A 24,443-nucleotide genomic window follows, 5' to 3' on the forward strand; every position below is an offset into this window, starting at 1 on the left:
AATATTTAAATCACATTTTATTTTTCAAATTCAAAAATAACAATTAGCTTTATTTAACATGTTACACATCTCACAGATTTAAAATATCATGCTTTATATTTAAATATCTGAGTGACAACACGATACAAATAAAATGTTACACAAAATATATTTAAGAAAATGTTTTGGTCTTCAATCTGAACAATAAATAGACAGGCACTTCTACATATACAAAGGAAGTAACCACTATTTAGAATAACTTCTATAAGCAAGATGTGGAAATACAGAAGAAAATCCAAGTTTTGAGAACATGTTTAACTCTACATGAGACATCATGCAACTTCAAAGATTGTTTCAAAATTTGAAACTCAGGATCTGCACAATTCTAGATTTGCTACCGCTTTATAGGAGATCCAAACCATGCTCTCGTAAGCAATGTGCAATTTCAGTTATCTGCATTAATTCAAGCTACCTGATCACATTTAGTGCCAAAACAGAAAACAAGGACTGACCAGAGTAGCTTTTCACATAAATAACATGAGCAACAAGCCAGCTTTACCTCACGTAAGCTTGGAGCAGGACGCAGACCTAACTGTACCTACTGCCCAGCCCCAAAGAAAATCTGTTCTTCCTTTTCCTTTTATATTCAGCTCTGTTATGGGATGTTTCAAGCAATATTACCCTTTTTTTTTTTTTTTAAAAAAAAAACATCATCAAATAAAAGGGTAAATCCTTCAGACACAGGCACGCTTTGCACAAAAGATCATAAGTAAAGGAGAAAATACTGTTCCAGGGTGCAAAAAGACCGAAAACTATAAATTAAAAAAATTCAAATCGTTAAAGTCTTGTAAGAGTGTTTCATACTCAAAGTAAAACTACATTCCTCCAATTTGTGAATCTTCAGTTTACAGTGGTTTTCACACACCCACGCACAAACACTACTTCAAGGAAAAATTATCTTCCACCATCACAATTAATGAAAGATGCACTGTAGTAAACAATCGCTGTTTCCAATACAGCTAACCAGTCATTGACAGCTAGCTACATCCTTGAAGTCCTTTTTAAAATTAATTTAAAATAAAGATTGAAACATAATGACCACCAGGACAGTGGAAAAGCCAGGACCAAGTCTTCAAGCCATCCCCTCAAATTTTAGTATTATTCTCATTTTCAAAATACAGGAAAAGGTGTCCAGAGAAAATTAAACTATTAAACAGGGCTTCAGTGGTCCACCAAGAAAGTCAGACCCAAAATTGGAAAGTTATTTGGACTTAAGACACTTATGCACATTACTTTAACAATTTAAATGTGGATCTTGCAAGCGTGTCCAAATCTTTATCATTTCTTGAGGTTTTCTACTATGTACTAACATTAAGTTTGTGTAGGAACATATGTTATTTCTGTATTTCTCTTCAATATCAAATGTTTTGAAGCCTTTGTGTTTTTCCGGAGCAAGCCCAAGCTTCTGAAGGCACATTCCAGTATAAACATCATCAATAGGGTAAAGGAGTACCTGGTCAGATGCATTATTCAGTCTTAACGCCAGATCACCAGAGTACAGAAACCCACCGCCTCCTGCATACGGAGGATAAGAACCTTCATAAACACTTTCTGGGATGTAGTACTTCAACTTTTTTTCTCTGTGAGGTCCAGCATCTTTGATCACATCGCCTATAAATAAGTCTTTGGCTTTGTCCTTTGATAAGCTCTTCAAGTAATCCAGGATCTGATGGGTATTCACAAAGACATCATCATCACCCTTAAAAATAAACTGGACATCTGCGCAACTGCTGCTGACCCACTTAAGAAACAGCACCTCTTTCAGAGTCAGATTGAAGAAAGTGTCTCTGTAGTTCCAGAGGAGAATGTCTTGGTGGGTTTCACTCTCAAATTTTATCATGTCTGAAAGATCAGGATAATTATCCTCCGGTGGGGTCTGTCCAAGTAAGAAGACCCTTTTGACTGTCACATCCCTCGATTTTATTTCCTTGCCCCAGGATTCCCTGATTGCTTGCCTTCTATCAAAATGGGGTGTAAGTGACTTAATAGCCAGCAGCAGAAAAGGTTTATGCTTGCACTTGTTTGGTTGATCGATTAATAAAGAATAATTTCTACATCTCAGATAAAGTAGAAAGTCTTTGAATCTGTCTGGCAAGTTTGCAAAGTCACTAACCTCTGAAGGTACCCATGGGTCAGGGTCACAGGAACTGATAACACTCGAGTTCAAAAGCAAGTTCTCTTCCACAGTCATATTGGAAAGCAAGGACAGAATAGGGTTATACAGCAGTTCAAGCTTCTGTTGCTGTTTGTTCCAATAAGCTTTGTGAGGAGTGTATTTTCTCCAGAATTTGCTGCGTGGTATAATAACACGGCCTTTTGCATTCTTCTCTTGGCTGCCACTTTTTGAGACTTCCACAATCACATAAATAAAAATGTTTACCATCATCAGAATTCCCAGCAGCTTTAATCTTCTGCGTCCAACACTCATTTCTCATATCTGGAAAAAGAGAAAAAAAAAATTTTAGCCTTCTTCCTATCAAGTTCCTGATCTCATAAAAATTCAAACTACTTTCAGATGAAGAATGGGCAAGTTAGTTGCCTAAAAACAGAGGTTACCTACGCCCCCCAAAAAAGCAAAAACTGATCTACCTCTAATGCAGGCACACCTACAGCTAGTAGGAATTTGGGAGTTTCATCAGCAAACAAGCAGCTGGTAAGAATGTAAAGTTTTTATTTGTTACTTCGGAAATTTGCATAGCATTTCACAGTGTATCTACATTAGCCAGCAGTTTTCGCTCCTCATTTAAGTCTTCCTGAAACACTTGACTATACAGCAAAATGAATCTGAGCCCCTAGTTTGGCAAAGGCAGGCAGAGAAACTTTTTTCCCCTCGTAGTAAGGTGAGCTTACGGGTATAGAATAAATTGCTACATGGTAAGTTCAGTTATTTTTAAATTAAGTTTCAAGCTTTTATACTTGCACTCTTAGACCTTCCAACTACATAACAGACAGAGTTGAATTTTAAAGCATACAACTCATTTCTGTCCATTTCACTTGGCTGTTCCCTGGGAGAGAGGCTGACAAAACCGGCCAGCTGCATTGCTGGTATTCAGATCTCCACAGACAAAAGAGAACATGAATTTTGATGGGTTTTTTTTTTTTTTTTCCCTCTAACTAGAAAAGGAAATGAATAGCAGCAGAAAATGAAAGTGTGATTATTCCTAGGAAGGAAAAAAACTGAAGAGAACTCAAAACAGGAGAGGTTTCCCATATATGTAAGATCAGGAATAGTAAATGTACCTCTCTCTGTGGTAGCAAAGGTTATTCTGTGACCCATCTCCACTGTTTACTGAGAGAAAATGGATCAACCTCTCTTTCCTCTGCAGTTGTCAGAAAAAAGGTCCATAGTACAAGGAGCAACATGAAAATAGTGTGTTTCTCTGAAATAGTGCTTACCAAACCTGTCTACTAGCCCGGGCGATACCAATACACAAGCTACACAGAATTTAACAAGTCATTCTAAACTGAGAAGTCAGACTAAAAAATTAATTCAGAACTAATAAGAAAGTTACTTAGACTACATTTAAGTCAGATACAGAACTTACTGTCAAATATGCTTTCTTTTGCCAGGAGTATAAATTATTATTGGAAGACCAGAAAAACCTAATGAAATAAAAGATTCCTGGTAACTGTTAAAAGCCCAGCTGTAAACACTGCCTCAGAGGTCCTGAAGTCACAGAGCAACAGCAGTCAGGAAGGTACACTTGAGAAGTACACCTTGTACTTGCTCTTCTTTTCATTTATTTTATTTCCAGCTATCACCAGACACCTGAGCTAGACTGACCCTTGGTCTCCTCTGGTTTACCAGTCTTACTTACAGCAAGTTAAACACAAAATTTAGTAAGAAAACAGCAGGCAAATAATCAGTAATCTTTCTCCTTTGACCTCCGGATTCTCACTAAATCCAAACTGTGGGGAGTGTTTTTGAATTTAAACAAAAAGTCACTCCTAGAAACAATGGACTACTCAGAGAAAAATCCCTACTCTTCCTTCATTTGCCCTCACATATCATCTGCATATGTATCTTTGTATACGCTCTGGTCAGATTTACTTTATTTAATGTCCTGTTCCCAGCCAGCTATGAAGTTTGCTGTTCTCATTTTGAAGCAGTTTTCTTCTATACTTCAAAGACAAAAACATACTTGTAGTCAGTGCCATCATGTAAGCTAAACAGCTGAACTGTTAGAAAGTACTGGCAGGCCACGCGGAGTTCGGAGAAACTTTATCTTCCTCTTTGAACCGCCACAGCAGCTTCCAGTAAAAACAGATTATATACTACTTTTCTCCACTTCCCTTTCAGAATACAGAAAAGCAGTTGTCCCGTGTTTTGCACTATTCCATGCAGCTCAGCATGCATATCAGTGCTTATCTACTCTGTCCTCTAAAGCACTTCTCACTAGAACAACAAATGAGGTAGTATTTCACCTATGATCCCAGGCCTCCTGACTCAAGGGGGTGAGAAGCTCCCCCTGCCCTAGCAGCAGCTAACAAACACAGGATTGTCAAGAGCTCTGCCGGAGCCTGATTTTCCAGGATATGTACCACTACACAGCTCATCTGTTCACAGCCCCCAGCTACTAAATTCTGAGTATTCAACACCTCTCCCAAGTCATCTGGAGGCTTGGCCTGTGACTGTTCTGAACACAATGAGATATCATTTGCAAAGATCTTGTTTCAATCGCTGTCCTGGTTTCAGCTAGGATGGAGTTAATACTCCTCACTTAAAATCCTTCAAATCACTAACTCTTTTGGGTAAGCATTCAAATTCTGTAACTGCAAGATCTTCCTTAGTCTTCCTGTTTTTCACTTGTTGCACTGCAGTCTCCTGCAGCAAATGAGACAGGGATGCTACACAGAAAAATCTCCATTTACTGTTAGACTTGGTAGAACTTTTAAGCAGAAAAAGTATGAGTCTGGCAAGACGACAGTGGTTCCATCACATAAAGGATGCTAAATGCTATCAGTCCCACAGGTAAATACTTCCAGAGTAATTTTCAGTCTCCTTTTTAAAAAGTTATCCAATATTGGTGATTAAAAACTCTCAGCTGTATTGATAATTAATGTGGCTTGTTATGTGTCTTTTCTCAGAAATGCTTATTTTAAGACACGAACACTCAATCTCCCTTCTCTTCTGTAATCAAAAGCTCTCTATGTGTATGTTTTATCAATTTGTTAAGAACATAACTCATTAAGAACACCAAACCAATACTAAAGGCTACTAAGTCAAAAATGGATAAAAACCTGCTTTGTTAAAAAGTGTCCTTTTTCTAAACCAAAGAGAGGTTGTATTAAACACTTATTCATAGCATTAGATCAAGGTTCCTGACCAAAAAGCAAATAGAAAACAATCAGACTTCAGAAAGGCTACTCATATAAATTGAAACAGAATCCTCACTTCTGCAATTAATATCTATTAGCTTTAATCATTACACCTGAAGACAGGAACTAATAAAAAGGATGCCAGTCCAGCAGTTTTGCATCAAGTGAACTGGATTTATCACAAAACACAGTATTACAATCCTCATCACGATGGAGGGAGGGTGGGGAGCTTTGTGTGCAGCCCATGTCTCAAGGCAAATCTCATTTCTTCATCTGCTTTGCTAACACTGCAGTGACTAACCAAAGTGCCAGCACAATGGAGATTTTGCGCGCTGCAGAGTTTGCTAAGGAGCAGCACGGTAGAGTACAAGACAGTGCCCATTTCCTACTTACAGCTTTGTGACAGCATTTAGATAGACCACAAGAACTTTCTCCTATTTCAGTAATAGCTTCTTCTATCAGCATCAATATTACCAAAATTCCCAGTTGTCTCCTCTGACTGCTGAGAACGGAAGATCTGTTAGGGAAGCCAAAAACAAACTAAAAGTAATCTGGTTCATACTTAAACCTAATGCATTTTTACGCTAGTTTTGTTCAAGAACTGAAATAGAACGCATAGCTAGCTAGCATAAAAAGCAGAATGCAAGAGTAAACACTATGTACTGGTAAAGCAAATCACAGTACACACAGAACCTCAGGAACAAGAAATCCTGCAGAAATTTATTCCAGCTTCAGTGGGTAAGGTGAAAAGAGTTACCTCACCCAAAGGTGATCTGACACAGTTTTCTGATGCCTGTTTGCAACTTCTTAGCTACACTGATATGAAGACCATTTTAGCAATTGGTTCAAGATTGTACAAATCATCACATTTCCGCTTATGCAACTTCCAGCTATGCAGAGTTATGCATCAGTGTCACTGCATACAAAAAGTCCATTTGTTCAATGCCTTTAAAAAAAAACATTCATGTGACTAGAAAAAAAAAAAAAAAAAGGGTTAACATTAACCACGCTCTGGATAAACCACAGTTCTGCTACAGATATAGTATTTGGAAAGACTAATTCTCCAGAAATTGAAGGAGAATGGGAGAGTTGCCCTCTCCAGCTCCACTGCACTCCCACACTTCACTGCAGTCAAAACTAAGGTATTGGTAGAAAAGAACAGATTTATGGAGCCATAAAAGCACCGCTGGCATTAAGAGATGGATAGAAAAGGCAAGCCAGCAGAACCTGGGAAGAAAAACAGCTTCACTGTGGAACCAGGCAGCAATCAATAAAACAAGATGAACCACAACAGAAGCAGAAAACAGGTATTACAAAGAAGTCATGAGCTACAAGAAAAGATTCCAAAGGCCAAAAAAAATCTTTAAGTCCAAATAACATTAATGCAAAATGGTGAAAAACAGTTCACAAGTTGTTTTTAAACAGTATTATTTTACACTTTATCTCAAGAGTGAATGTATTCCAAATGTGTGCAGAGAACCTATTCAGAAGTCTAGAAGAGTTGGTATGAAATAAGAATCACAGAAGAATCACTTTCCTGAGCTAGAAGAGATCTATGAGGATCATCAAAAGTCCAACTCCTGACTCCACAAAGAGCAATCTAAAAGTTAGAGCATACATTCAAGAGCATTCTCCAACATTTCCTGAACACCGAGTATGCACAGTCATACAGTTCCAAGAATTAATTATACAAGAGACACTCTGGAGGCAAGAATTTACACAAACAAGGGCCATGATGCCCCTGACAAAAGACAAAGGTTACATCTGGAAGAGGCCAAGCTCAAGGTCAAAACCAAGAACAAGTGCCCTACCTAAGGGCACATGATTCATCACATTGGAGTTTGGATCCTGAAGAAGAATTCTTATTATCTGTGTTATAGCACTTGATCTTCTGTAATGACTTCATGTCCTGGTTCCGGCTATGATGGAGTTAATTTTCAGCTGAGCTGGGAGAAGAACTGGAGCTGGTGGCCCCTATGGCTGGGGGACACAGCTGGGATAGGTTACTAATTAGCCAACAGCTAGCATACTTTACCCAAATTGGCTACAGGGCTGCTCCATACCCTGTGACATCTTGCTCAGTGTATAAATGAGGAGGGTGCTGAGCTCCTGCTACTCGGCAGGAAGCTGGGCATCAGGATCTGCTGTGAGCTATTTACACTGTAAATTATGTGCTTCAGTATTTTCTGTTATTGGGTTTTGTTTATTTGTTTCCTTCTGTTATCCTCTTGAACTTTAACCTCAACCCACAAGTTTTGCCTTCTTTTCTTTACCAGTTCTCCTCCCTGTCCTACTGGAGAGTGGGGGGGAGCGAGCAAGAGACTGTGTAGCTTTGTCCTAAGCAGGGCCAAACGACAACACTTCACAAAGTTAGTATGTGAAACATGTGATGACAGCTTTAAATTTGGGTGCTTTTTTTTTTTTTAACTGATGCTACTAAGACACTGCCATGCACAAAACCAAGCCTAAACTTCTACTGAGGTTTAGCTATAGGAGACAAAAAGGCAAGAAGAGGTAGATGTTGGAAGAAGTGGCCAAAAAAAGTGAAGTATGTTTAGAAAAAGCAATCCTCTCCAGGATAGAGACAATGAAACACTGGATTCAGATGAATTTCAGATGACTTCTAGTCCTCTAGAGCAAGATGTCAAAACACACACTTAGATTTGCAGTCACTGAGTGCAGCCTATAATCAAACCAAACAAAAATTCTGAAGACTTGGAACTTGCTTCAGGATCCAGATTTTGGCAGATGCTGGACATCACCCAGAACTCTGAAGTAGTTTCTATTTCCTATAGTTTTTAAGCAAGGTGCTACTCCATTTGAGTTGGAGATGTTACCATAGATAGTAAAAGCCTTCAAGGTAGGACAGGTAGGTGCTCTTTTGGAAAGGTCATCAAAATAAAGGGCATTGATAACCATGAAAGCAAGTGGCAAATGGCTAAATTTTGAAAGTCAATCCTACTAATTTTACCAATGAAGCAACAAAAAAACCTCTTTCCCAAGAAGTCAGAACAAGTTTGTATCTAACTCACTTAATTCTGCTTATATTCAACAAAACAACCCACTGAGTGTTTAAAATACCAGAGGATTAACTGCTTGCTTACACATTAACTGAGATACAGTAAGACAACTTCAGGAACACCACTTTCCTAAATGAGCAGAACTTTCTTATATCCCAGGTTTCTATTTAGCAACATGAGTATCAAACAACCATATATTCACACACCAAATATTGATCATTTTTATTGATGTTTAAGTTCCTAATCAGTGAAGCCTCTAAGATGCCCAGCTGCTGTATATGGAAGCTTCCTCTGCAGCACTTTACACAGTGTCTTGGGCTCTGTAGAGAGACGAATATCCACCCCAAGCTCCCCCTTGCAATGCAGTAAGAGTATACCTACAGCATGAAATTGAAGAACGAGCCTTCAGAAGGGAGCTACAAAAGGGAGAGCAACTGTTACCTCATGTGTCTTAAGACTGACAGAAAAGTAATCTTCCTTGCTCTTAAGTACTGAAGCCCATGATAACTTACAGTCAGACAGATCACTGGTGACTATTTAAAACTTAACAACTAAAAAGTTGTTACGGCAGGAGAGCTTCACTATTTCCTTCTCAAATAAGGGGCCACTGGGCACAACGCAATGCAACACTACTCAGCAAGGATCCTTAAAAGCAGCTTCAAGGTCAGCAAGCAGGTTCACGCAGCACAACCCTGAACAACGCAAGGCGGTTCGCTTGTGTTCAAGAGGCAGCGTAGCACAGTGGCTGCACAGCACAGGCAAGATGAAGAAAACACATTCTTCCTATTTGTTATATAAAGAGGGAAAGTTTCAGGGAGTAAAAGACAGGTAAGAAAACAGTCACTTTCAAGGTTATAGTTCTATTTAGAAATAAGTTTAAAGAGAGTTTCTAGGCATAGCAAACATCAATTTGTTCACTCCAAGACCAGTCCTTTGCTATTAAAACATTATTCCTTTATGCTTTTACTTATGAATGGTATTTGTTAATCTCAAATCTCAACATGAAAGCTTAACAGCAGTAAGAGTAAGCTGTGACTACCAGTGAGCAGTCTCAACAGCAGTGTATCATACAGACTGGCAGCTAAGCAAATCACCCAAAGCAGAACTCCCTTAAATCAGCTTGAATATTTAGCATGAACAATTAACAACTCCCCTGGGAAAGGAATACCAGATAACATGATGTAGACTACCTCAGGTGATGTTCCTTCCCACACTGCATATACCTCCATGAGCATTCCTGCACCAGCAAAGTGTTCCACAGCAGATGCAGCCATAGTAGCAAATCTGTACTTCAAGGCACTAAACCAAACCTACGCATGCTCATGCAACCCCAGAATGAAAGAAAAACAATACATTTCATCAGACTACCTGCCTCAGCCCTTGTCTCTTGCAGCAGTTACAGGCTGTGGATCCACAAGCAGCTGAACCAATCTAATCACCTGACCCCTCCTTTTGATGGAGACTTTCTCCTCCTCCCTTTCTGACTCCAAGAACTCAGACCCAATCCCTTCCTCGCACTGGCTCTGGTGCTCTGCCAGGCCTCTCCGTAAATCAGTTCACATCACTAACCCAGCAGAAAACTAACAATGACCAGAGATGCACACCAGATAAGCACCACAGCAGCTACAGTGAAAGCACACAGCAGAGAGAAGGGGAGCAGACAGATCTCCCCTCTTCAGCAGGGATGACAACACACCAGGAACTGAGCCTTGGTTCTAGATCCATAATCCCTTCCACCCTCTAACAAGAGGCTATTAAGCATCGTAGCAATGACATTATACTTCTATCCTGGTGCAAACAGTCATAGAACGCCAGTCTTTGAAGAGATCGTACAGATGCAAGGTAAAACGGATCTAACTTCTCCACCTCCTTCAAGTCTGACAGAAGGCATGACCTTTAACTGCAAATACTTGTACGTCCTACTGAGGACAGGAGTTATGCTGTATTTTCTAAGTGGGCTGTGGAACCTGTCTACATTATTTGACTGCCAAACCCAAGCATTAAAAGTCTGTTTACCCACTGGGGCTGCCAAAAGATAAGATAATCCTTATTACTTGCAGGTGTTACATGTACCACTCTACTAGTTCAGGACTAAATCATCAGGAATTTGGCAAAATGAAACTGTAATTCAGGTATCTAACAGATACTATCACCTTTCTCTCTTTACAGAGACTACCTATAACTGAGGCTATGGCAGACTTAGACCTCACTTCATTCTGAAGCCCAATATCTCTTATAGCTGTTGTACATGCAGCACAACTTCTCATAGTGCCAGCAATAATGACACTACTGTTCTGAAGATAATTTTTTAAATCATTCATCACAAGCCATGCGCAGTCCCTCTCTAACATCCTGTGAGATGCATCGGTTCTCCTAATACCTCAGTTCTCTTCAGTCAGTCAAGAGATTCCTGGACTGAGCAACAAGATAGTTTTAGAACGTGAAGATGTTAAGAGCCCCAGGCTGTTTTAAAAAGTCTGTGCTATTTCCAGCTTTAAAAACTTGGACACTCTTATTTATTTTTTTTAACTACACACAATCATATCTTTTTCTCCCCTCAGGACTTTACACAAGTCCACTTTTACACAATAATAATTAAGAACATCTTAAGAACTGGCAAATATTCAACAGATATCAGTACTCTGCTTCCGCAGAAGCAGGCCACAGTGGTTACCACTGAATAACAGTCAATGTTTTCTGTGTTCTTCAAACACCACAGACTGAAACAATGTTCCAGTTGGAGGAAAGTTACCAAGATAAGAACACACTACACAAAGGATCAAAAAGTGCAATGAAGTTCAGAGCGGTTAATGTTTATTTTAACATGAGTTTTAATTCATTGCATGTACCTGCTTTGAGCCATCTTTTAGCATGGCATCTTTAGCATCTTTTGGTTTGGGGAGAAATTCTACTCTTCCAATATTTTAATACCAAAAGACACCAGTGCAACTTAGCTGTGGAATTTCCAGAGCCAAGTAAACAGCAAGAATGGGGAAGGATGTGCTTGTATTTTCCTAAAATGCAGTCTGAGGCATAAAGAACTATAAAAAGTTTAAATAAAAGGCAATCTAACTTTATATTGTTTCTCACTAGTTATCTTCAGCATATTTGCATAGTTTGCTAAAAAAAAAAAAAAACAAACCCCAAAACTAAAAAATCCAGCACCCAATCCAAAAACAAAACCAAAGAAAAATCCAACCAAAAAAAAACCCATATAAAAAAAAAAAAAAAAACAAAACAATGGTACAGTGAGGCATTTCTCTAGTAATACTCCCCTGGTTTTCTATAGTAAGGTATTAGAGGGCCAGGAACTGCATTTGAACCATATTTAATTACTGTTATTGAAACTAATCTCACTTTGTCCACTCCCTCTTTGAACTCACTTATCTTTTCAACTTTGAGGAATTCCACTGGTGACGAATTCCTCAATTTCTCACACAGCGATAACTTTGAATTACTTCCTTTTCTATGACCACACAAGAGGAGAAGCCTCAGAAAATACAACATAACAAGAAAAAAAAAACCTGCAGTTATTTTCTCTATGTACATTTGCCATATCAGCTATTTAACAAACCTTTATCTGTCCTCTGTTCCTTCTTTGCCATGATAAGAAATCCTGGTCATTTTATTTCTGGACCTATTTTGCACTTCTGACTAACCTTGTCTTCACACACACACACACTTACATTAGGTCATTTTTGAAGGAGCAAGAACAACAAAAAAAAAGCATTTAGTACTTAAAGTTCACAATTAAGAATTTGTGGAGGCTTTTCTAGGGCTGTGTATCAATGGGGCTTGGTATAAGACGCAAGCCAGACAGTATACTCAGTCTCGCTAAACGTAAGGATCTCTCCTTTGAACTACTTTCAAAATAACCACAAAATTTGAGAAACAACTTTCCCACACAAATCTCAGCAATTCCCATTAGCTTAGAAAGCTTTCTCATTTAAAACATCCACACATGTAACTGGTTGTCCAAGACCCTCATGGCAGGTGAAAGATGCTGAGCTTTTGTAATTTGTTTTTTCAGGAAAGTGATCATTGTCTTGTGACCTATATGAAGTTGGATCTTCTCAGTTCAGTTTCCAGTACACACAAATTTTACCACTAGAATTATCACTAATCGACACTGGTAAAAGGATTAAATGGACTTGAGGCCACACTGTTCCTAATACAACACTTAACTAACCCATTTACTCCCAGATCATGCCCTACAATTTAAGGAAATGAAGCAGACCCTCCACAGAATTATAGCTGGTTTAATCCATTTTGTGCTACACTTTAAATGTTACTTTGCCTACCTGATCCATGTCATAACTCCTTTCCCAAATGGATTCTGCCCCTCTTTTCTGAGACGGACCGATGAAAATAAGTAGTAAAACCCTCAAATATTAAAATAAATCTGAAATTGCCACTGTGAAAGAGGACTGTTAGACAGTTGTCAGGCTTCCAATGAAACAAGCATTTTTGTGGTCACCTGCTCAATTCACTCCTTGCCTTAAAGGTACTCCTTCCTTGTTCCTCACCATTTTCTGCTCCTCCTAACCCTCATCCACACACTCAGTCAGTTCACAAAGCAACTTCACAGTAGCTACAATAATAAACTTGGGCCCTCGTCAGCTCTACCATTGGTTTATCTTACAGGTTACAAACTCAACACTAAGTTTTCAAGTCTGAAACCGGCACAGAAGGATTGAAGCCTACTTTCTTACATGAAAGAAAATGACCTCTAAACCTCAATCAAGCATTAGAGCTACCCTAGGCACAGTGACAAAGCTCTCCACTGTCCCTCCTTTTCCGATAGCCCATTTGTAGCCCTATTCCTACAGAAAGGTTTTCAAATACACTCTTCTTGCTTTGAAATAATGCCTCTCAGCTTCACTGGTAGCTTTCAGAAAGTTCTAAATTGCCCCCTTACCCCAAATACAACAAAAACTTCTGCAGCAGCAGCAATACTGGAGCTACGTACAGACTTCAGGAAATAACTGCACCATTCATTCTCAATTCATTTGGCACATCATGTTTGCAGTCACAGGCATAAGAGCTTAGACCCAGCTCTAAAAATATGCTGAATAAACATATGTCTGCACACAGATGGGTGAAAAACCCTAGTCTCCAATTGAAATGGCATTAAAAAAAAGGAAAAGATATAAACTTGCAACCAACCCACACAGAAAACACCTCACTCTATGCAGCATTTAATCCAGCATCCTATAGAAACTGATTTTTTTTTTTCCTGTAGTGGTTCATACATTTAAGTAAGACAAACTCATCTAATGAATATGTACTATTTAATCCAATGGTAATTACTCACAAGGCCCGTTGTTTTAGTCATCCAAACAAGGCCCAGAAACTATTTTCAACAACTCATACTTGTGCTATCCGCCAAGGAAAAACCGTGGTGAAAATGAAAGAGCATATTTCTAAATATTGACTTTTATCAAGCACTAAAGCAGTAGTCCATATCTGAACAGTTCCCTTCTCATTCATTTTTATTGCAGCTACCATAGTATGAAGGCAACATTCCAAGAAGCCTATGTGGATTATGATTCCTATGGTGGATTGAAGACAGCAATTAAGGAATAGCCTCAAACAGCACATAAGGTGGAAGTTAACATCACCGTTGTATTTTCCACTTCATAAACAAAAATGATTTTATAAAGACATCTCATGAAGGTTATTACACAACATATGAATCTTAGAAATGCAACAGAACACAACTTTATGCTTTATACAATTAAGTGCAGCAGTACATAAAATACAATTTTCTCTAAATACAATCTAGAATTGTGACTTGCAGTCCAGTTTCGTAAACCATTGCTGGCTTACAGACTAGAAGTTACTATTTTAACTACAGAACAGGTAAATATTTTCCTCTACATAGGCTGATAGTGACTGTCATCTGGCTCCATGCAAATACACATAAACTGGCTTTATTGGATGAGCTAAACCATCTCCTTTGTTTCTTACAATCCATAGGACAATTTCCAAATATTCTAGGCAGTTGCTTCAAAAAAAACCTATGCAATTACTTATAGAAGGAATGCACAAAGACAAAAACGTCATTATGCACCCCACACAAACTACAGTTCCGAAGTGAAACAAAGCAAGATTCCACTTGCAGCCTCTCAAACCTCATCCAAGTCACAACCACAACCAAGCAGAGAACACGTTCAAACGAGGTTCTTCTACAGCATAAGCCAGATTTGATCATGCTCCACCACTAGGTCTCACCAAGACTCTAAATCACATGGATTAAGAGTCAGTCTCCATTAGGTAAGAACAGTCCTACAAGCTTGTCAGTAGACAATCAGACAGTCATTGAAGCTGACTCCTCTAGCTGCAAGGCAGACAGACCCTGCAGCTATCTGAAGGGATCTGTGTGCACTACACACATTTAAATTTCTCAGACTACTACTGCTTAATGTCAGCAGGTTTATTCTCTGCAGAGTCTTGTTTCTCAAAGCAATCAGATAACTTGCAACGTTTAAAAAGATTGCTTAAACCAGTTATGTTAAGGATAAAACTCAAGAAGTTAACTTGTCACAAGCTGCTACGAAAAGGTGGGGAAATCCCTGCTACATTCAAGTTTGTAAAAGCATAATGAGAAACCAAAACTCCCTACCTTTAATAGCCTACCTGACTGCTGCCCTGACACTACTGACATCAGGTTCCAACTGCGGGAATAAGACTGAATAATCCTTTCATTTACTGCTGAATGGCAAGAATCCCCAAATCTTACTCGTAAGTTATACCACTGCTGTCTCCTCTCACCACTTGGACTAATTCCAGCTGCTTCCCTTCCTCTAGCTCCTCCAGTAGGAAAGGGAAGTTATCAGAACATCACCTTTTAAGGTGTGCCATTTGAAATAACATCTATGAAACAAAAGCTTTGACTTTATATTGCTGCTTAGAAATACTGCAGCAAGATCCACAAAGTTTGCATCAAGTTATCTTTACAAATTAACTCAGGACAATAAACTTATTTTTAACTTGATTAAAACCAGTTTATTTTAAATTCCTGCCTGACAGAACACTTACAGATGGAAGAGATACCACCAGATCTCCACTATCTCAAATTGAACATCTCCAGCCCTCAACCTCAAGCCACAAAACCTTCAACTGGGGAGTGATCCATTTTTAATTAGAAAGCCAGCTACCAGTAAATCACTCCAATTGTCCCAACTCTGCCTGTATTTTAAGTTACTATAGGTGTGTCTCACAACAGGTCTAGATTTAATTAAGAAGGTATATAAATATTGTGTACCTACTGAATTCAGTGCAAGTTAGGCCTTAATATTTTTACCTGTTTAAATTAAATCCTTGGATTGGCTGAAAGAATGTTCAGTTCATATTTTGATTGTTTCAAGTGTTCCTATAGAAAATCAAGGTATATGCAAGAAAAGCCCTCTGGTCATTATGAAAATTTTTCTGTAAACTCACTCCAGGTTTAACGTACATTGCAATTTTTCTACTGGTGTAAACTACTTGAGTTTAGTCAGTATTTTCTACAGGGATAAAAAAAAAGCAACAGAGCTCCACACGTACACCACACTTACATAGGGCAATTTAAACCATGGCAGCATCCCTATAAATGAGTACATTATGCTAATATTACCATTCTATACTGGAATACCTGCAGCCACACTAAACATCTATGACAGTGTTCCTAACTGCACGTGCAAAATAATTTGTCATTAAAAAAGGCTGGTTTCTTTGTTTAAGAGTAAAAAGGCTTTAGGTTGTTGGTGTTGAGATTTTTAGTAACTGAGATTTCACATTGACAACCAAAGGTAAGATCTCAACTTGCTATAAGAACTAGTATTAAAGTTTAATACCTCAGTATTTGAGGGTTTGCGGTAGAGAAAGTGACCTTTTTTCCCTATTCAGTATACAGAAAATCATGTGTCATTCTAAGGTCAGTTCAAGCTTTAGAGTTATGACATTGTGCAATTTGTTAGGAATAATCCAGAGCTGCAAGCTTCTCATTATGAACTTCAGTTTTTACATACCTTTGAGAAGGCTTCAGTTAAATGAACGGTAAATTATAAAGAATCAAGAGAAGAGGTTTAACTGAGTGGTAGCAGAGAAATATTTATTGGAAGAAAATGAATTGTCATTTATCACATCAATTACAAGTTTCATTGCAGTTTAAAAGAGTTTCCGTCATGGCTGACACATCCCTGTAATTTATTGCTTGCCCTATAAACTGCACAGTCCTATCCCACTTTTGCACTGATTTGACTGTGGCAAGTCAGTTCAGGAAGCTACAGAGGACAATAAAGAACCCAGCAATAAGGCAGCAATTAGTTTTCAGGTGGCTCGTCTGACTAGACTTGCTTGCCGCTGTGCTGCACAAACACCAGCAATACTGCTGAGGGAAGACTCACAAAGCCAAGACCACAGCAGATCCCACTTTCAATCAGCTTTCAATAAGCTCTCACGTACCAGCACACTGCCACTGCAGCCTGACACTGCTGATCTTGTTCCCACCTTCATCCACAGAGGTCCCACTGGCAGGGCCAGACAAGCAACAGCACTGGTCCACCAGAAGCAGCTGGCCTTCAGGCAACCTCAACCATAACAAGACACACCCTGGAGTCTGAATTTCTCTAACACTTTCTGTAATCAAGCCAGTGAGTGAGCTATTAAACTAGCAAACTTATTGTTGAATGCATTTCCACTACTTCTAGTGTAGCCTGCTTCTGAGTGTTATCTTCCTATAATTACCAGAAAGCTAAGGAAGTGGATAATGAACTACCGTCCTCCCAGATACTTAGCATGTGGATCAATGCTAGCTCTGGTGATAAAGAATTAATGGGTAACATGTTGAAAACAGTCAGGTTTGCAACAGACCTGGGGAGTGATAGACTATTTTAAAAAGATAGTCTACTGAAGAGGCACTGTTTTACTTCTTGCTTTTCTGCTCTGTTTGAAATAAAAAGGTGAATTTGTATATCTACTCAAGACACAGACAACCATAATGTCCAGAAACAAGACAATTCATCTCCTCCTGGCATCTCTTCCTGTTTTATTTTAAAGCCAGTACCAGCTACCCTAACCATATTCCAGCCACCTTTATTTCTGCATAGAGAGCATTCACTATTTAGTCAACCAACAAAACTGTCCTTTAAGCACCATACCTCAAGTCATCAAAATTTTACCTCTGCTTTGTCTTCTTGCCCATGTTTGACGGTCAGACATAAGCCACACTACTAAAAACTATGTTTCAAAAGCAAGGATGCTACAACTTAGCATGTCTGATTAGGTTACTGACCCTGATGACCATCCTGGTTTTGGGTGCAAAGTAAACAGAACCTGGCTTTCAATTTGACTTCCATGAGATGCTGCCTCTGCAGCCAAGTAGCTGGTGATGGGATACACAGCTTGGACGACAACCTTCCCAGTCATCTCAAGACATGTTTCCCTGCAAGTGCTATGAGGTTATTCAAGTGTCAATTCAAACCAAATTCATATTGCAAATATTCAGGTCAGAATTCTGGGACCTGCCTATGAATTTACAGTACTATTCTTAAATATTTATTTAGTTCAGAAAAACCTACATTTTAAAATGCAAATACATGAAAAGATTTTTGCCTTTACTTGGTTTTGGTTTCAAGTGAAATTAAAAAGTACAGGGAAAAGAGGTTTTCATCTTTCTGAAGAATTCATTAAAAGTTGTGGTGGTTCTCTTTTCTGAGAAGAAAATTAACTCCATCCCTGCTGAAACCAGGACAAAAGTTCAGAAAATCAGTGGAGTTCTAAGTAGGGAAGTTCATTTTCTCCCTTCAAACTTGTAAAACTTAAGATACAGATCTCAATCCAGCCTGTCAAGTTTAAGAAAAAGCGAACAATTTCCCCCGCAGTTTTAGTCAGCTGAAGATGCATATAAGTACCAGAAGGATTTTGTAAAAGATCCTTAAGCAGGTTAGGCAGCTAACTCCCATTTTTGTTAATGGCAGATAAGCACCTAACCCGATTAGAGACTCCTAAATCCAAGCAGGAACGTCTTCTGTTTCCATTACCTGCACGCCAAAGCAGAGCATCCATTATACTTGCAAGCAGTTTGAGCAATCAACTTTAACCTGTTTTGCATCTCCTTTTAGCTGTTTTTGTTCAAAAGCAAATCAACAATAAGTTTGCAATAACATTCTCCATCCCAAAGTCAGCCTTCCATTACCATTTCCTAACATTCAAATATCAGATTAAAAAATATCATTGCTCAAGTAAGATGAAACAGCACTAAATTCAGGGTACAGTCTGACATTCAGCCAAATTAAGAAATCCCACCCTTTCCTGGTTCCTGAATTCCCATATTTGCCTAGCTCACTGTATTACATTACGTATAACCCCAAAGGCAAGCGAACAGAAAGGTTATTTCTCAACCCCCTCGGTTCCTCAACTCAGTTCACAACACAGCTGCACAAACAGCTACGCCAGCACAATAGGCCGGGGGCGCAGACAGGAGCACTGCTTTAGCCTCAAAACTGCACCAGCCTCCAGGATGCTATCGGGAGGAAACCCAGTGCGGGCCAAATGGCAGGTGTCCGCAGCAGGAAGCTGAACACCCCACACACACACGTGCACACCTTGGCGGGGCACAGAAACTTTCAATGCCACACTGCCACTGTAAGTTTCATACAAACAGCCATGTCCTCTGGTGGTTCATAAACCACTGAGAATTAATCTTTTCTGGAAAAATAATAAAACCAGTCATCCACCAAAAACACCCACCAAGATTTCTTGCTCATTTGATTTAGATGGTTGACTTACAAATGAAGTGATTTAGTTAATTCACTTTCAGAGTAACTCTTCCGTGAGCTTAAGACGAAGCAGCTAATAAATTTCAGAAGTTATTTACAAAGATGTACAAAATGAGTCCCAAGTTAAACGCTTTTCAATTCTTACTATTGTATTTCTCTCAAACAACAAAGCTTTCTTAACCAATTGCTGATGAAATAGTTTCATCAATTCTGCCTTTAAAAATCTCAGCATCACACCCATCACACACTGGGATTCTTTTCCTTATTTAAATGCTAATTGCTTCCCATGAGACATCAATTCAATCATTCTTTTGCATAGTTCATCACAAGACATTTTAACGACCCGGTCTTTTCACTGAGTTTTACATGAACTGGAAACATGGAGAGATTTACTTACTTGTCTTTTAAACCCTAGCAGGCCCAACGAAACTGGTGAAAATATACAAGAGAAGTGCGGGATCAAGCCCAAGATACCTGTCAGTTCTTCCTATGTAAAAAGGAAGATGTGCCTGAACAGATTCGAGATACTTATTCTCCAATTTTCAGTTAGTGTATTGTTCATTCCGTACTAAAATGATGGGAAGAGCCTGTGTTTCATTATACCATCATCATCTCTTCTTGGTTATTTTTTTGCTGGTTTTTTTAAGCACATAAAGATTGTGGAATGCAACTGTGAAGTAGTATTAGACTGATAAAAACATCAAAAAATATCTTTGTGAGGTCAGAACGTGGCATAATAGGGAGACTGCATTAGTAATTTTTGTTAACTGCACTCACAGGCACAAATTCTTCTCTAAACCATGTGAAGCACTTGTCTGAATATAGCCTACGACGCATTTGAAACATCAAATACTAATCCTGTGATTTCCCATGCACGCAATCATAACCACACGTTTTTCCTAAACTAAATATTAACACTTTGGATAAAAATGTTATTTTACAAACACCCATTAGGGATTAAAATTGGGTATATATGAAAAGATTTTTAAAGTTTAAATTTGGAAAGCAAATGGGCATCTACTTGCATCAAAATTACTTATGTGCTTCTACTGTATAGTAATAGAAAATATAACAAATAGACATACTAGGAAAAAAAAAATCTGAAACCAACAAAGAGGGTTTCAAGTTTTTGGAAGGTGATCAATCCTAACGGCCTTCCAGAAACATTAACATGAAAACCAGACATGTTAAAAGGGTCATTATTTTAATGAAATGTATTTTTTCTGTATTCTCTGCTTTCTACCAAAACACTCTGATCAAACCAAATAAAACAGATGAATAGAACTTTGTTGCCGCTATGAGTATACTCTTGCCAATAGCTTTTTTTTTTCCTCCCCTCTGGTCTATTCTTGGCAAGTTTTAGAATTATACAGTTTAAGAAGTCTTAAGGGTCTGACAAACCCATAAGACACCTACTAGGCTGTACTATTTAGAGCATAAATGCTTCACCTGAAAAAGAAAAAACTAATAGGATCTTTACAGCAGGAGATACAACCAAATCTAGTAAAACACAGATCTGGAACACCAACCCTTGATGCATTCCTGACAGAGCTATTCAGTCGCTTCCCATCAAAACCCACAAGCCTGACAGCACACAGAAAAAGCCCATCAAGTAACTAACCTCATAAAGTTTCACAAGTTGCCTGAAGTAAAGATTTTTCAAGACAATTTGACATGTATTTGTCAAAAATGACGTCAATTGCTGAAAAAGAACAAGTTACCAAAAAAGTCAGCAGAGAATTTTAATTGATACTGTTCAATCTTTTTCCTCTTTTTTAGTTAATCTGGAGAAATATGGCTATACAGATTCCAGCCAAGTACACATATCAATGACAAGCCATCCCTGCTTCTGAACTGTTGTGAAAGTGACAATATTGGCTGTACTAGGAGACATATGACTACATCCTATGTTTCAACACCATTTGCACTGACATAGACTGTCTTTTATCACCACCATTTGTTCTCCTTCAAGTGGTTTAACACAGCCAACAGGAAAAATCACTGTCAGAGCTAGTCCCACTACAAAAACAGCTGCATCAGGTGGCAGTAAAATGACAATTGCTAAGGCTCTTGGCACTGAGAAGTCACCATGGAGGAGCACTCCTCTGAAAGATTTCATTCTCCAAGAAGTATGACAGGTAGGCAAGAAGGTGAAGACTCCAGTCCTGCATTTTTTCCCCCATATGCAGAGTAACTTATTCATGCATATATTTGTCAGCACAGAATACAGAAAAAAAAAGCTTTACCCACTTCTCACTTTTCATCAAAGCCTTTCTGAGCAAGTACTGCTTTTATACTGATCTCCTCAGCAGCATCTTCATTACCCAGAAGTATTTTAAAAATTTAGGAGGAGCTTATGTGCAGTAATAACAAAATTTCCAACAACCAGTGATGTTGTGTTCATTAGGAAAAATCTCTAGGGAGATTAGTGAGCTGTATCTGTCATGACACAGGGCATCAGACAGCTAGCTAGCACTCCCAGTCATCTAATGTATGACCTTCAAAACAAGTCCCTTCAGCAGTGTTACCTTCCTGCTGTACCCTGTTTTCCTCCATTTCCCTCGGGGAAAATAAACGAGCAAAAATCTAAGCAAAACCAGTTTACAGCTGACAAAATTACCTAAACCAAATTCTGATTTTTGATTACTTTATGCAGTGTCTGCAGCTCCCTTACAGCCGTACAACAGTACTGCACAACACCTCAGGTAGAAAGTCACAAAATCAAAGCAAGCTGCAAAATCAGGGTTTCCTTTAAACCAAAAGATTTTTATTCTAACTGATATTTTTCAGTATATGAGAAACATTCTGTCTTTTAATTCACCTCCACTGTAATACTGGTTTTTTGGGGGTTTTTTTGTTGGTTTTTTTTTGTTTTTTGTTTTTTTTTTTTTAAAGTCTATTCTCTTTTCAAGTTGTTCACGGCCCAGGAAAAACCAGCAGAAATTACATCTGCTGAACGACAAAAGTTGATTCGCCGTTTTGTTTCCTCTACACATTTGGTAATATTCGGAGCTAATTCAGCTCCTCCGGTGGTTTCAACAGGCTTTAGGCTGGGCTGCTAAGGTGACAAGGCAGCTGTTGCCAGCAGCCAGTTCCTCGGCTCTGTCGTCTTCAACACAGCACCAGCCGTCCCACTCACCGGAGCGTGTGTCATCGGTTCCCCCACCCCACCCGCGCACACACCCCTCCGTGACAGCACGAAAATCTGACGCAAAAGTGGAACTGCAAGAAGAACACGAAACCGCTGTAAGCAACTTTTTTAGAGAGCTAAATTCGAGGCCGTCTCTCTTTAACACAGGGGAGGAATAATTAACCAGAAATTTCCTCAAAGGACGATGCTATAATCATGTTTCCTCAACAATTTTCAGATTATATATTTAGCGTGTAATTTTATGCATGCATTCTTCCACAGCCAGATTAAACTCTTCTGTGCCCAAACTCAGTTTCTGTATCCAAAATAACGATATTAAAAAAAAAAAAAAAAACAAGAAAACTCTTAATCTGCATAGTTAAAACTACACATTCGTGTTTAATAATCAACTCCAAAACCACTGAGCATTTTGGGAGCCTGGACTAAAGGATTACTCATGAAAACTTTCACCATAAATTTTTGCAGGATGACTAATGAATTGTGAGCTGCAGTTCAGCCACAATCACAGCTAGGAAACTTAAATCCCCTCCTGACGAGGGGTATCTCGTTATCTCGAATACCAGGTATCTTCCCGGTATCTCAGGAAGTTTTAAAGGACTAAAAAGCATAATCTAGTGAAGGAATACATATATTCAGGCCACGTCTAGTAAAAATAGCGTTTTCCCCCTTTCAGGTTCACCAAAGTCCGCACTTCAGAGCCACCACCGCAGCACTCGACTGTAACAGCAAAACCCTGAACGCTGCGCAGATATTAATAATTAACCTACTGGGTTACAGCCTGCTAATAGCTGACCCCACAAGCCGTGCGAGTCTTCCAGCTCCACCACCACCCCCTCCAAAAAAAAAAAACCAAGCCAATGGGCACTACCGTGCCCGAGTCCTCCCCTCGCCCGTTTCTCTCCTCCGGCCAGGGAGAGGTTTGCAGCAGCACCCAGCACTGCAGCAACCCCACGCCTCAGGTTTTCTCGGGAAAAAGCTCACGGTTTCAGCATCAGCTCCTCCTCCTCCCCCCACGTCTACACGAGGAAAAAAAAAATAAAAAGCGATGACAAACATACGGTCATTTAACTCGTCTAAGCTGGCCTAAGTTTCATCCATGCCAACCGGCTGCGCCTCCGCCTTCCCCTCGCCGCGCCGGCTGCAACATGTGCCGGCTGCCGGGGCTCCTGCGCGCCGGGGGAAGAGATTTCGCCTCCGCGTGGTTTAACCCCACCCTTCCCCACCGCCTGCCACCTCCCCCATCGAAAAAGGAGGGAGTGGGGAGGGGAAGCACCGAAAAAGCCCAAATAAACCAAATAAATGTATACGCTCGCCGCCGCCCACCGTCAGCTTGGTAGCTGTCAACCTCACGACCTGGAGCACGAGGGGAGGTAAAAATTAAGTTAAAAAAATTAATTTTTAAAATTATTATTAATTTCTTTTTTTTCCACACACTCCCGCCCCCCCTCCCCAGCCCTTTTCGCAGCGCCGGTGCCCGCCGCCCCGAGGAGGCAGCGCCGGCGGGGGCGGCGGCCGAGCCCCCTCCCGCACGTTACCTTGCCAGGCTGCCGCGGGGCTCCGCCAAGGTTCTTCCTACCGCCGCCTCCACATCCACCATGCTTTTGTCCGGCCGCCTCTACGCGGCGGGGGTCCGTCCCTCCCTCCCTCCCTCCCTCCCTCCCTCCTTCGGCGCCGGCCTGCCGCCCTACCGCGGCCCCAGCAGCCAGCGGGGCTCCTCCATGCCGCCGCGCTCCGCCAGCCCCCGCAGCGGGCGGGGGGCTCCGCACCTGAGGGCGATGGCCGGGGCGCCGCCGAGGCGGTCACGGAGGGCTGGGCTCGTCCCGTCCCGCTGCCTCTCTCCTCAGGGCCGGCTCCACTCGCTCCCCCGGCGGGGGCTGTGAGCCCGCGGCGGCCGGAGCGGGGCTGGCAGCGAGAGGGGAAGAGAAACGACCCCCGAACGAAGCGCTCGGGGCCCCGGGACGGCGGCGGGGAGCGGCCCACTTGTTGCCCTGTAGCAAAGCCCCGCGCCCGCCTTCCCGCTCGTCACGCGCACCGCCTCACCAGCCAGGCAGCGCCAGCCCCCCGCGGCCCGTCCCGCCCGCCGCAGGCTCCCGCTGAAGCCCCGCCTCCGGCCGGCCGGCGGCGCAGCGGATTGGCGGCGCGGGGTGCCGT

The 24,443-nt window shown here is 40.4% G+C and overlaps 1 protein-coding gene across 3 annotated transcripts; it reads right to left on the reverse strand.

Annotated features, from left to right (window-relative positions):
- B3GNT2 (UDP-GlcNAc:betaGal beta-1,3-N-acetylglucosaminyltransferase 2) lies at window positions 1-24,307 on the reverse strand. Of its 3 annotated transcripts, none has more exons than XM_086744279.1 (2): window positions 24,059-24,307; window positions 1-2,476 (listed from the first exon to the last, which is right to left on the reverse strand). In XM_086744279.1, exon 2 carries the CDS (start codon window positions 2,465-2,467, stop codon window positions 1,274-1,276), a length of 1,194 nt encoding a protein of 397 aa, XP_086600405.1. In that variant the 5' UTR covers window positions 2,468-2,476; window positions 24,059-24,307; the 3' UTR covers window positions 1-1,273. The 3 variants fall into 3 exon arrangements, with proteins under 3 accessions (XP_086600405.1, XP_086600404.1, XP_086600406.1); XM_086744278.1 differs by lacking the exon at window positions 24,059-24,307 and adding an exon at window positions 23,828-23,966; XM_086744280.1 differs by lacking the exon at window positions 24,059-24,307 and adding an exon at window positions 23,351-23,384.
- Window positions 24,308-24,443: the final 136 nt, after the last annotated feature.

This window comes from Chlamydotis macqueenii, chromosome 3 (genome assembly GCF_036417535.1).
Source record: "Chlamydotis macqueenii isolate bChlMac1 chromosome 3, bChlMac1.mat, whole genome shotgun sequence".
Lineage (NCBI taxonomy): Eukaryota > Metazoa > Chordata > Aves > Otidiformes > Otididae > Chlamydotis > Chlamydotis macqueenii.

Bases quoted from the DNA above. Each gene is read 5' to 3' on its own strand.
- B3GNT2 (XM_086744279.1), bottom strand. From the start codon at position 2,467: ATGAGTGTTGGACGCAGAAGATTAAAGCTGCTGGGAATTCTGATGATG.